The 13,183-nt window shown below is 36.5% G+C and overlaps 2 protein-coding genes across 2 annotated transcripts in view; one reads left to right on the top strand and one right to left on the bottom strand.

Moving 5' to 3' along the window:
• LOC114293359 (uncharacterized) overlaps nucleotides 1-12,875 on the top strand; it is a 104,289-nt gene extending 91,414 nt beyond the window's left edge. The window contains exon 2 of the mRNA XM_082882506.1: nucleotides 12,822-12,875. Within this exon, the coding sequence (XP_082738632.1) occupies nucleotides 12,822-12,838 (17 nt within the window). The 3' untranslated portion in view covers nucleotides 12,839-12,875. The remainder of the gene's footprint in view (nucleotides 1-12,821) is intronic.
• LOC145796899 (uncharacterized) lies at nucleotides 293-1,548 on the bottom strand. Its single transcript, XM_082882505.1, has 2 exons — nucleotides 1,341-1,548; nucleotides 293-1,259 (listed from the first exon to the last, which is right to left on the bottom strand). Exons 1-2 carry the CDS (start codon nucleotides 1,410-1,412, stop codon nucleotides 522-524), a joined length of 810 nt encoding a protein of 269 aa, XP_082738631.1. The 5' UTR covers nucleotides 1,413-1,548; the 3' UTR covers nucleotides 293-521.
• Nucleotides 12,876-13,183: the final 308 nt, after the last annotated feature.

The raw sequence follows: 13,183 nt of genomic DNA, 5'->3' as shown, positions 1-13,183 counted from the left end.
CGAAGTAAGTGTAAGGCTGAAGAGTGGTTGGCTGGAATAAACCAACACTTGATTACTCTTCAGCCGAAGTAAGTGTAAGGCTGAAGAGCGGTTGGCTGGAATAAACCAACACTTGTTACTCTTCAGCCGAAGTAAGTGTAAGGCTGAAGAGTGGTTGGCTGGAATAAACCAAACACTTTGTACTCCTTAGCCGAAGTAAGTGCATGACTAAGGAGTGGTTGGCTGGAATAAACCAACTCTTGTTACTCTTCAGCCGAAGTAAGTGTAAGGCTGAAGAGTGGTTGGCTGGATTAAACAACACCTAGTACTCCTAAGCCGAAATAATTATGTCGGTTAAGGAGTGGTTGGCTGGTAAGTATAAGTTTAACCAACCACAAACCGAAACAACACTGGAGTAATAGAAGACAGTAAAAATGCAAGCATACACACAATAACCAGAATAAGAGTTGCAGTAAAATTTTCATTCAAAAAGAAGTCAGTACAAGGGGGCTTAGTTCGGTTACAAAAAAAAGAGTACAAATTTAAGAGAAAAGTTCATCTATCTCGGCATCAAAGGCCGCGTCAGTGTCAGCTGGAAGACCGGTCTCTGGCGGCAGGACTCCTTCAGTCACAATAGTGGCACCGACCGGAGCCACAGTTTCATTTGGCTGTTCAATAGTCAGATCTTCAACTCTGGACTCCGGCCGATCTATCTGATCCACGTTTTCAACCGGAGTATCCTCAGAAGCAGAATCTTCGTCAGTGTCTGAACCTTCAAGGAATTGCTGCTGCATGGCATCCGCGAACCCCGCAAGGGACTTCGGTATAAAGTACTCTGGAGGGTTGAAGACCTCGGTCTGTTGATCATGACCGAGCTTCTCCACAGCCGCCCTCCAGCCGCACTTGAAGAAAAGCTCTTTTGCGGCATCGCATTGCTTGACGTAGGCCACCTCTGCCTCCTTGAAACCTCGCTTGTACCCCCCCTTGTCGACCGCCTCCATGCTCTCTTTTAGCTCGCTTATTTCGGCGTCCTTTCTCTTCTCAAGCTTCAACAACTCCCGCAAATACTTGTCCTTCATAATGATGGCAGCTTTCTGCTTCTCCGCTTCCGCCGAATTAACTAGACCAGCAAGACGGCCGTTCTCCGCCTCTAGCTCGGCCACTCTCTTTTCGGCTTGTAATAGTTCGGCCGACTTTGCTTCGGCTTCCGCCATCGCCTGCCTTGTGGTTTTGCGGAGTTCTTGGACTTTCCTATAAGTGACATTGTTCTTTTGCAAGGCCTGGCAAAACAAAAATCTCATCTCAGCCGAAGTAAAAGTTGGGAAAAATTTAGACAGGAAAAGACAGACCGAGCTACTTACCAAGATCATGGACTTGGAAGCAGACCGAATTGATTTCACTTCGGTATTCAGTTGCTTCAAGTGGTGCTCCATGTCCTTAGGGAGGCACACACTTTTGGCCAGATTAAAGGCCAGTTGGTGGTCTTTTTCAGCCACGACCGAGTCAGTGGCTTTGATGTTTCGGTCATTAAAGATCAAAGGCGGAGCCCACTTCGGAGATCGAGCTCGGTCAGTTTGCTCTGGTTGGGAAGCAGGATAAGGACTTTGGGGGACGGATTCGACTTCACCAACAAGTTGTTGTTCGGCTGACGTAGATCGGGCACGTTTTGAAGGGCGAGATGAAGAAGGCCGTTGTGAAGGAAGGGCCACGACGGCGGGCTGCACCTCCGTAGTTGGTGTTACTTCGGCTCTAGTTGTTGAAGTTAGAAGGGCCCTGAGCCTGCTCTTCTTTGCCATTTCTTCCTCAGCGGTTAGTGGGACAAGTCTTATCTCGGGCAAAGTTGGGTCCGGCTCTGGGTCTTCCTCGAGAAGAAAATCGGTTACCTTTGCTTTCCGTCGGCCGCTGTAACGGTAGGTCGGTTTGAAATTTAGAAGCTTGGCCCAGTCTCTTTCTTTAACCCGAAATGCAGCTCGCAAGATTCCGAGGTTGGGATAGCTATACAAGGAATGGAGATGGGCGAAATCTGCAAAAAAGGACAAGTATTAGTTCGGCTAAGAGACTTAACAACCGAGATAGCGCACAAAGCAGAAGACCGAAGTAAAATTACCAGGCTCTCCCATTTTCCAGTTTATAGGTCGGCCAGGAATTTGAGCTTGAAAATCCTCAAAATTCCCAGAGACCCAAAGGAAATCATCATCGTTAAGATCTTTGTCCGGAGTGTGCTTAATTATCTTCTCTCGGCGGCGGCGAATTCTGAGGTAGTAGACCCACCCAGCATTCTTTGAGCCGATGGAATACTGATGGAATATTTCGGCTAGACCAAGATTTAGTCCGGTTTGGTTATTTAATGCGGCTATTCCCATTATAATACGGTATGTATTGGTGGACAGTTGGGTAGGACATAACCTAGTCTGTCTAAGAAATTCGCAGATTAGCGGTTGGACAGGAAACCGTAATCCGGTTTCTATTATTGATTGAAGGGTAAAAGGGACGAAGCCTTCATTGTCCCAGGGAGTAGCATCTTTCTTGGCCAACTCCAGTTGGACATCGTCAGGGATCTGGTAGTCTTGCCTAAATTCGGCCATGCCACCAGGGGTTTCGACTAAATATCTATACTTACCCATGTGTTGTGTAAATTACGAATAAATTATTTCGGTAGAAAAATTTGGCTCAGTAGCTCGGTTGAGCACACGCAGGAGTGCCTGGGCAACCTAAGTCTGCAATGTAGAAAACAAAGGGGTTAAGCACAGATCGATTGGACCGCGCTACAAATTATAAGCAAGATATACAAATCCTACTTCGGCTTAGTGGGCTGGTTCTACCTCGGCTCTTCAGAAGGTTTGTCAGCTCGGTTTTGAGCACTTTAGACCGGTTTTAACGTCTAGGGGCAGCTTTCTGAGTTCGGTCTAAAAAACTAAGAAAGCTGGTTTAGTCCCAAGGCCTAAATCGGTTACAGTATGAGGAAAATTACTTCGGTTGAGCCCTTAGGGGCGGCTTTCTGAGTTCGGTTTAAAACTAAGAAAGCCGGATTGGCCCCAAAAAACTCAGCTCGGTTACAGACCGAAGTACCTAGTTCAGTGAGTGCAATCTTGCTCGGGGATCCTATCTTGGCTAGAGTGGGTTACTGACATTCCTACAAGTTCTAGTTCGGTTATTTCCTGAATCTATCTACATACATAACACAAACAGTATCCTAGTCTGGTTGCTGGGTGATTTTGGATCTAAGACTATTTTTCCTACAAAATAGTTAATATACACATGAGTTCTACTAGTTTTTTCGTAAAAATACAGAAGTATAGCAAAAATGGAAGAAATGTTTTGCAAAAGCATGGAAAGCAACATAAGCGAAAACAGGAGAAGAGAATGGATTTACTTACCAGAAAAGAGAGAAAGGAGACTGGAGGCGGAAACGGTGGCGGCAATGAGGGCACGAACACAGCAAACTCAAAGACTCAGGAAGCTGGGGAGAAGAGAAAGTGAAGAATAGAAGGTGAAGTGATTCAAGAAAGAGAAAGGCTGTTTTGTGAAAAGGGAGAGAGAAAAAAGGCGGCAAAAAGAGGCGGGAATTGTACGAAATTTCTGCAGGACGGCGTAACAGTTGGCCACGGCTTATCAGAACCTGCCACGTGTCACTGGAATGGGAAGCGTTACAGACGCTATGATTGGAAAGACGTTTTTTGACCGGACAAAACGGGGCCCGGAGTAAAATTAGCTCGGCTTGAAAGTTCAAGAGTTTGTAGTTCGGCCGGAAAAGCCTCAAACGACGCCAGCTCGGCTGTTGGACAAGTAATCCCAATCATGCTATGCAGATGGAATTAAGGGGCAATTGAGAGGGTGACTTTTGGGAAAGAATTGGGCCGAGCTGTGAGTTGGGCCTTGCGGCCCAAAGTGTGAAGACATCGATGAGAAGCCGTAGTGTTACTTCGGCCCAGTGGGCAAGGTTACTTCGGCCCAAGGAGGTGAGATTACTCCGGCTCAAAGAAGAAATATTTACTTCGGCCTTCGGAAGAATAAAGCTAATCCGGTCTGGAGGTAACTCACAGATTAGGCCGGTCTCAGTGTTAGTCCGGTCACGGTAAATGCTGAGAAGGCCGGTTTCGGAGTTAGTCCGGTCGTGACTTACAATAGTTAGGTCGGTCAGAACTTGTTACTTGGAAGTTTGAAGTAAGCACATCAAGGTTGAACAAGGCAGCCGAAGTAAAAAGTTGGAGCAGAAGGCCGAGCTAAGGATGGTTCGGCCCTCTGTGGCTCAGAAAAGCCAATTTTACTTCGGTCAAATGGAAGTTCGGCCATAAAGAAAACCATCCCACTTGGTTTAAGCAGTGGGGGAGGGTGTAAAAGGATAAGCATTATCCTTAGGAGAATGAATCCTAGAAGGACTCTGCATGGAGAAATACAAGTCCTACTAGGATTGTGCCGTATGAAACTTATAAAAGCCCACAAACATCACCTTGGAGGAGGTAATTGAACACAATCTTTCTGAGAACATAGAACTTTGTCTATTTGTCAAGTTTTCTGACTTAGGCATCGGAGAGGTTTCCGGCACACATCCGCCGGCTAGCTCACGTTTGTGTTTTCAGGTGACAAAGCGACGTCGTACGGAGAAGCGTGGATTTGGTCAACAGGATTATACGAGGAGAATTATTTCCTCCCCGTACACATATTTTTTAATCTTTATGGACTATTTTAACCAAAATCTTTCATGGCAAACACTCCTGAGTCAAATGGAGAACATGGATCATGGCAATTGATTATGAGGGTGTTTGGTGAGAATTATGGAAGTTGCTTATAACTTATTTTAATATAGGTGTTTGTGTTAAATTGTTTGGTATAACTTCTACTTATAACTTATTAGGTAGAAATAACTTAAATAAGGTAATTTTTTAGAAGTAAGGTGAGGGATACTCATAACTTTTGCTTTCTGATTATTAACTTTTAACTTAAAATAATCTCCACCAAACACCTCCTATGTAACAACTACTATATACATATATATTACTTGTTCTTTTATCATTTTGTATTACTACAGATTACATTATGAGGTATTATTTATTTTTATTAATTCTTTAATAATTATCGCTAAATAAGAGAATTAATCATAAATATATTTATAAAAGATAATTTTAAACCAAGATTAAAAAAAAATCAATTTACAGCCACTAAATTATTACCACAGTATTGGTGCCAGATCTTCCCTGTCTTTCATGTGAAAATTACGTAAATAAACTAGTTTTCAATTCTTGTTCAAGATTGATAATATTGTTCAATCTTTTTTCCTTTTTTTTTTTTTTTTTTTTTTGGGTCAAACATGATATATATCAACAATGATTCATCCCCCCTTTTCCCCCTACCCCCTTTGACCCCCTCTCTCTCTCATTGGTTACATTTTCTTTTTCTTTTTCTTTTTTTTCCTACTCCTCCAATCACCACCCGCCACGTGACAAGGGGGGTGAGGAGGTGACCCCCAAAAGGGGGTCCCAAGCATTATTCTATATTAAAAGAGAAATAACAGAGAGTTACATCAAGCCACAACTGACAGACAGAAGATACCGGCAAAATCTATACAGTAGACAACTAGACTAGATGGTAGAGGGCCACAAAAAAAAAAAATTCAAGAGGTTGTGGCATTGTGGTAAGGTCTTGGGGTTTAAGCCCCAAGGTCACAAGTTCAATTTCTCTCTTGGGCCAATCTCTTGGACGAAGCACTGTTGGTTAAGAGGTTGGACCTCAAGGATGGCTAATCAGCTACTTGGTGTGGATTTAATGCTCTCCGCTGTGCGAGTCCTGACTAAATCGAGACTTGCCTTGGGAGGTCGGGACAAGCTTCCAGGTTATAGTCTCTTACTCGGAACGGACAACAGAACACCCTAGTGATCTCCTCATGGGGAGCTGCACTGCCAAAACGACATCATTTTGACAATTTTAAGCCATTTGAGCCACACTTTTTGTGGCCCTCAAACATTTTTCACTAGACTAAAAGCCATGACCACAACTAGCAAACACAACTTACCCTGAAAACACAAAACTAAAGTAGAAAAGGTTAGAACAATTCGAGATGTTTGATCAAAAAGCTCGGAGTCGAGATGGTTTAAAAAGGCTTGGGTTGTTGATGCTATTTTCAATCTGCGACCCTCACTTCTGTTTGCCATGAATTGGGCCAGGCCCGGCCCTGAAATTTTCAGGGTCCAAAGTCGATAATCAACCAATAAATTTTTGAGACCCTTCACATTTTTTTTTCATTGAATAAAAAAAAATGAAAAAAAAAATAATGTAAAAGATAAAAAATTTGTGTCAAAATCACAAAAAATACTTAGTGTCACTTGATTCTCGCTTTTCTTGCATTTTTAGAAACAAATAAATCAAACATACTTGAATAATCTAGTTTTTTTTTGCAAAATCATTTTCAATGAATAACAATACTAATTATTTTAAATGGGCCTTTTAATTTTTTAATGAGTCAATTATTTTAAATTAGTTTGGACCTTCCTCTATTTTCAATGGATAATAATGTCAATTTTTTTTAATGAGTCTTTTAATTTTTTAATAGATCAATTTATTTTAAGTTAATTTGGATATTTTTTTATTTTTTTTGAACTTAAAATATACCTAATATATTATACTAAAATATAATAAAAAGGACCCCTTTTTTGAATCTATTTTGAAGGTCCAGGCCCTGACCTGGTTGGCCATGCCCAAGGCCGGCCCTCATTGAGGCATGGAGCAGGCATTCAACAGTATTGGACAATTCATTTTGACTTTAAAAGCATTGTCTAGGAACTTGAGCTCGCTTAACCCTAGGAGCTTGAATTTGCTTAGAGTCGCCCGCAAAAAATGTACGATTTGCTCAAAGTTCAATACTTGCAATTGCTCCTCCGGGGATTCTTGTGTTGGCAATTGCTCCTCCGGGTAGTTTTGTGCTGCAATTGCTCTTCCAGAGCCTGAGACGCTAAGGGTGCGTTTATTTGGACGGATTAGATAAGAGAGGATTGTAATTTATCGAACTATTAATTCTGGAATACATTGTCTCGAAATTATTTAGTTGGACTAAATTTGTATCTTATTTTTATTTAGTCATGGGATTAAATGTCTGGATTAGACTATTTTTAATTATCTAATGTTTGTTTGGGATATTATGGAGAAAGATAAATGCTCAAATGACTATTTTATCCTTTTCAATTATTTACTAAATAATAGCAATATTAAGCATAGCTTTAATATTTTAATTATTTTTAACTAGATTAAATAAAAATTTATTTTATTTTATTTTTTGCACAATATTTTAATTATTTTAATTTATTATTTTCAATTACATTAAATTTATAATTTATATTTTTTATTTAATATATAATTTTAAATTAACGACAATAAAAAATAATTTTATTTAATATATAAATTAAATTTTCAACAACACTAAAAAAATTTAATTTATAAGGTCATAATTTATAATTTATTATTTTTAAATAAATTTAATTTATAATTTATATTTTTTATTTAATATATAATTTTAAATTAACAACACTAAAAAAATAATTTAATTTAATTTAATATGTAAATTTAATTTTTTAACTATGTATATTTAATTTTTTAACAACACTAAAAAAAATTTAATTTATAGGGCCATAATTTATAATTAAAATTTTTTATTTAATATATAATTTTAAATTAACAACATTAAAAAAATAATTTATAAATGTTCAAAAAACTATTTTTTCTTTTTCTAATTGTTTGCTAAGTAATAGCATGGCGGGTAAAATGGACATTTCACAAAATAATCCCATGGAATACCAATCACATGGTTTCTATCTCACCCTCCCCATGAGATAGGATAGTCCCATATTTGTGGGACTAATAGTCCGGGGGGACTATTAGTCCGGAGTAAAACAAATGAAACAAACAATGAACTATTAGTCCCACCGGACTAATAGTTCAATCTCACCCCACTAATAGTTCAATCCCACCCCTTAATCCTTCAAAACAAACACACCCGACATGTTTGATTGGGTGGATTAAAGCATGGGATTGGGATTATTAAGTCATGGGCCCAATTATCCTATGTTTGTTTAACATTTTGGTTTAGGATTATTAATTCAATGGATAATTAATCCAACAAATTTGTAGGATTATTAGTAATGGGATATGTGTGAGCTTATTAATCAAATGGATATTAATCCAATTAGATAGTGAATACTACATTAATTTAATAAGATTATTAATACTTCATTATTTATTTTGTGAATCAAACATGAATTAAGAACGACACCAATGGAGGTGTACCTTCACAAGAAATGAGTGTGATAGGCTGAACTTCAATATTTGGAACATGCAACATGTCAACTTGCATGTCAGTCTCAAAGGGCCTTTTAGTTTGAACCTTAACAACTGACAAGCTCTGTGAGTGTATGAACTGAAATGTATCAATATCTTTTAGATTTTGACGTAAGTTACAATCAATGAGGAGGAAGCTATTGCCCAATCTCACTTTTTTCTTATGCGTGCCATCCATTTTAAACTTAGCACCATTTGATGTACCCTCTCCAAACCCACTGCCAGTCGATGTATCCCCTCCAATCTCGTTGTCACTCAATATACCCCCTCCAATCCCGCTACCACTCGGGATATCTCCTCCAATCCTACTACTACTACCATCGAACAGATCTTGGTTTCATGATGGGCTTCTCTTATCATAATCAACACCAAAATGTATAGACCAAGGCATTGTTGTGCTTTGCTTTGGGGAAGGACATAATCAAATATATTGACATCTAAACCATCTAAATCTCTGTTTTTAAGATTCCGCAAAGCCGAGTCCCAATCAAAATTAAAATCCTCGTCAAGAGTATCCTTGATTAGAGCTACTTCAAGTGGGTCTAAATGAGAAACATATCAGGTGGTAATGGATGTCTCCAATTGTCATGATTAAGGTCTTCATCCATCGCAATACCTTTGCATTTTTCTTCTTTCGATAGTCATCTAGTGACCAGCTTAGAGTTGATAACCCTTTTTCAACGTAGTACAAATCACTCAATGGTGCCAAGAAAGATAAAGCAATATACCCAAAAGAAATTACAACACAAAAGAAGAGCTAAAAGCCACCATCACAACAAAAGGACATCCAAGAGCAATTTGATTAGACAAAGATAGAAACTAAACCAACAGAGCAATTATGCGTAACTTAAGGGGAGGTCTAGCCTGTGTGGCTAGCTCTTTGGCTATCAAATCTCTCTTAAGGGAGGTTTTGAGTTCCACTATTTAAGAGTAGAATAGGGGTAAAATTTAAGTACTTGCAAAGAGAGAGTGATAGTTCAATTCTTCAAAGGTGCTAATCTAACAATTAATTATTAACTTTCGTGGATAAAAAAATAAAAAATAAAATAAAAACTTAACCCCTTATTCTATTTATATTGTAATCTTTGACTTTGTCTTCTGTTTTTTCTTTCTTGTGCGCTTGAAAAATACTAACTTTTATTTTGGTACTTTTCTAATATGCTTTTCTCTATGAAAAAAAAGAAAAATTAAGTTAGCGTCTATTTTGAGAAGTAAGTTAAAAGTTGATTTTTAAATTTATTTTAAGTTAAAAGTTTATTTTTAAATTTATTTTTAAAAAATATATAATAAAATAGAGAGATAATATAATTTAAAAAAAAATAAAAAAGTCAAAAAAACTGAATTTTAACCGTGTTACCAAAATAAATCGGAGGGTCGAGGTTACTAGTGGGAGTGCTTGTTTGTGTGGCTGGAAGATGGCCGCGTTTATGGCGGCGAATAGGAAGGGGGGAATAGAAAAAGTGGTCATGTGCTATTCACATGTATATTTTCGTCCAAAACTATAACATTTGTTTTTAAATGAATTAAAATGATATAAATTTTAAAATTAAATTAATTAAAATCATATGAACTAAAATGATATAAAAAAACAAAGAGCTAAAACTACCAATCTAATTTGCCCATAGAAAAATTAAGAAAGTAAAGAGGTAGTATACCAAATAAACATGAGACTTATTACATATAATCCTGATTCAGTTCCCATCTTGGCTACTGCTCAGGATTGAAAATTATTTTTTATATACTGCTTCGTCATTATGTATGGCAAATTATTTAGGGTTGTGAATTCCCACCGGCCTATAATCTAAAATGGAGAGCGCATTATTGGTTTATGGGGCACATCATAGATTCCATTTCTATGATTCGAATTGTTTATTTCATAAGATACTTAGTATATATCATCTACAAAAAAAATAAATCGATTCAATAATCGTAATCTATTCAATTTATCATATTTGTTACCTAAAAAAAATAAATGGTCCATTTTTAAAAACATAATAGCTATCCATTTTTTAAAAATTGGTATGATGTGGCCTCATTCAGAATGATTGTGATCCATAGATGTGTTTTTCTTAGTACTTTTTTTGAGTATTTTTTTATAAATTTATAGTATTACTGCTGCAAAATACACTTGTCTCTCAACTATGCAACAAAGATAAGTCAACATTATCCCATTAAATGGAAGCATCATGTAGACAATGCTAATTAGGAAAAAAGTCAATTTATTGGCCTATTTGGATCATATCACCTCTCTTTTTTTTCTTTTTTGTACGTTTTTTCAAAAAAAAAAAATCATTAAGCCAAAAAGAAACCACTTTTCAAAATAGGTCATAATATCCCATCACTATTGAATAAATACCAAAAATAATGCAGTAAGTCTAATAATAGTAATAAATCAATTGGGCTAGCTCAGTTGGTCACTCTTATATACTTCCATCAACAGGGTAAGAATCAATCTTTACTAAATGCAAATACTGATAATTTCTTCTTTAATTGTGGGACTTTTGTTGGATTTATATATTAGTTAGATTATGATTGTCTAGTTGTAATTCTCTACTAATAGCTAACGTTGCTTATGTAAATCTTTCCAAATTAAACCAAATTTAGATCTTCCCCATTACACTAAACTTTTATTTTTATTTTTATTTTTCCTCTAGTTTGAACGCTTAAGAGGTTGGTGTAGACCTTTTGGTCCATGACCAAGACATGCACAAAATAGTCTATGCAGCCATGGAAAATCTAAACATGCCAGCTCCCACCCACCCACCCACTCTGGCCTCGTCCGGGAAGTAGCTATTTTAGAGATTTTTTAATTTTTTGACTATTTTAGTAAGCTATTTTAATTTTTGTGTTTGGAAAGATGAGATGAATTTTATTTGAGTTTTTGTATTGAAAAATGTGTTTAAATGATGTTTAAAGTTAAAATGACAAATTTGTTCCTAAAAATATATTTTTTTAAATTGATGTAAAGGGGTAAAATCGTAATTTACTCATTGTTGAAACAATTTGTGTAGCTGACAGTGTAGGTTGTGCCTACACTGCCGACAGTGCAGTCTATATATATTTTAAAAAAAGATTTGAACAGTGAACTTTTTGACTAAGTTTTTATTTGAGACTATAATAGCCTCAATCTATTCTTCCCAAACAGCACCAAACACATGGGTTGGTGTTTCTCAAAAACAACAAAAGCAACATACACTAACCAAAAGAGAGAGAGAGTAATTTATTTAGTCAGTCAATAAAGTCAACAAATTAATTTTTGAGAACACAAATGCAACAGTGGTGACTGTTTGGGAGGTTCCAGTTGTGAGTGGTGCCACCAGTCCTAGCCAGTGCAAGCAGCAGAGGCAGCAGCTGACAAGCTTGTGTAGGCCAGTGATATTTGGGCAGAACCCATCAGCTGATTGTTGCAGTATAGTTAGGGATATTCCTTTCGAGTGCATTTGCCCCTATGTTACTCCCAAGTTAGCTGCCATCATTGGAGTTGAACGCACCATCAAGAAGATTGAAGGTTGTGGGAGGACTGTCCCTCACAACTTCAAATGTGGAAGTAATCTCTCTCTCTCTCTCTCTTTCTCTCTCTCACAGATACAGAATTAGGAAAAGATTATGGGGTTATCTCCTACTTCTGTAAAGAATACTTATTACGTCAACACTTTTAAAAAATATCGCCATATTTGATTTGATTTTTAGAAACATGTTTTAAAAAAAAATTCTAAAAAAATTTAAAATTAATTTGATAAAAGAAATAAAAAAATAAAAAATACTTATCATTTTCTTTTGGACACAGAAACATTTTTTCTGTGGATTTATCGTTGCCAACAATAGAAGCGGTTTACACATAAGAGTATGTGTAATTTTAGAAACTAAAATCACACAAACCCCATACTTTTAAAATGTAATTTTTTTGAAGTGTGTTTTCGCCGTAGTGACACATATTGCATATTTTAAATACTAAAAATGTGAATTTTAACTAATTTTTGACATTTATTCTTAGGTCAAGTTTGGCAACACCAAAATAACCCATCTTTTTATCTTTTTATCTTTTTTTCATCACATCACCTCTCTACTTTTCTGTACATTTTTTCGTAAAAAAACAAAAAGTACACTTATTTAGGTCATTCCAAACACCCCTTAATTTTATCAACATCTGTTGACAAAGTTAAGTTGGGATTAAATTGACACAATTCAAACATTGATAATCAAAATGACACAATAACATAATTTGGAGACTAAAATTATAATTAGGAGACTAAAAATATAATTAATCTTCTATGCATAAAGGAAATATATATTCTTTGTGGAAAATTATATTCTTACTAAAATTTTATTCATAAATTTTCAGAAAAATAATATGGTGATAACTTTAATTTATTTTTTTTCCAACAAACATATCTTGATGCATATATTTTTTTAAATAATAAATTTCAATATAATTATGTAATTATATTTATATAGCATTCCTCTTGATGTATATGTATATATGATTGGCTCACTAATTAAGTATTTTCTTTATGCAGGTGTGACCACGCCATGAGAAGGAACCCACATAATCGATTAATATATGTGATCATTGTGGGAGCCGCATAACTAGAACAGTCGGAAGATGCGTACCCCAGAAATTAGATACTGTTCGGCTTCATGTTGCGTGACTAGGACGCCGAATACGTTAAGAAAACCGAATAAACGGAGGTCAGTGGCTCCGAATGAATAAAAGGGAAATGGGATAAAAGTAGGCTCAGGCCCCGAGGCCCAAAAAGTAAGTATAAATACAAGAACCATAGATTTAGAAAGGTATGTAAGAATCACTTCAAAAAACTTAGTAGAGAAGCTATTTTGAGTGTCTGAACTAACTTGTCCGTCGGAGTGCTAATTCCGGCAC

This window comes from Camellia sinensis, chromosome 8 (assembly GCF_055761805.1).
Source record: "Camellia sinensis isolate YWXY chromosome 8, ASM5576180v1, whole genome shotgun sequence".
NCBI classification, from domain to species: domain Eukaryota; kingdom Viridiplantae; phylum Streptophyta; class Magnoliopsida; order Ericales; family Theaceae; genus Camellia; species Camellia sinensis.
The sequence above is the reverse complement of the archived record's forward strand: the minus strand, read 5'-3'. Positions and strand labels throughout refer to the sequence as shown.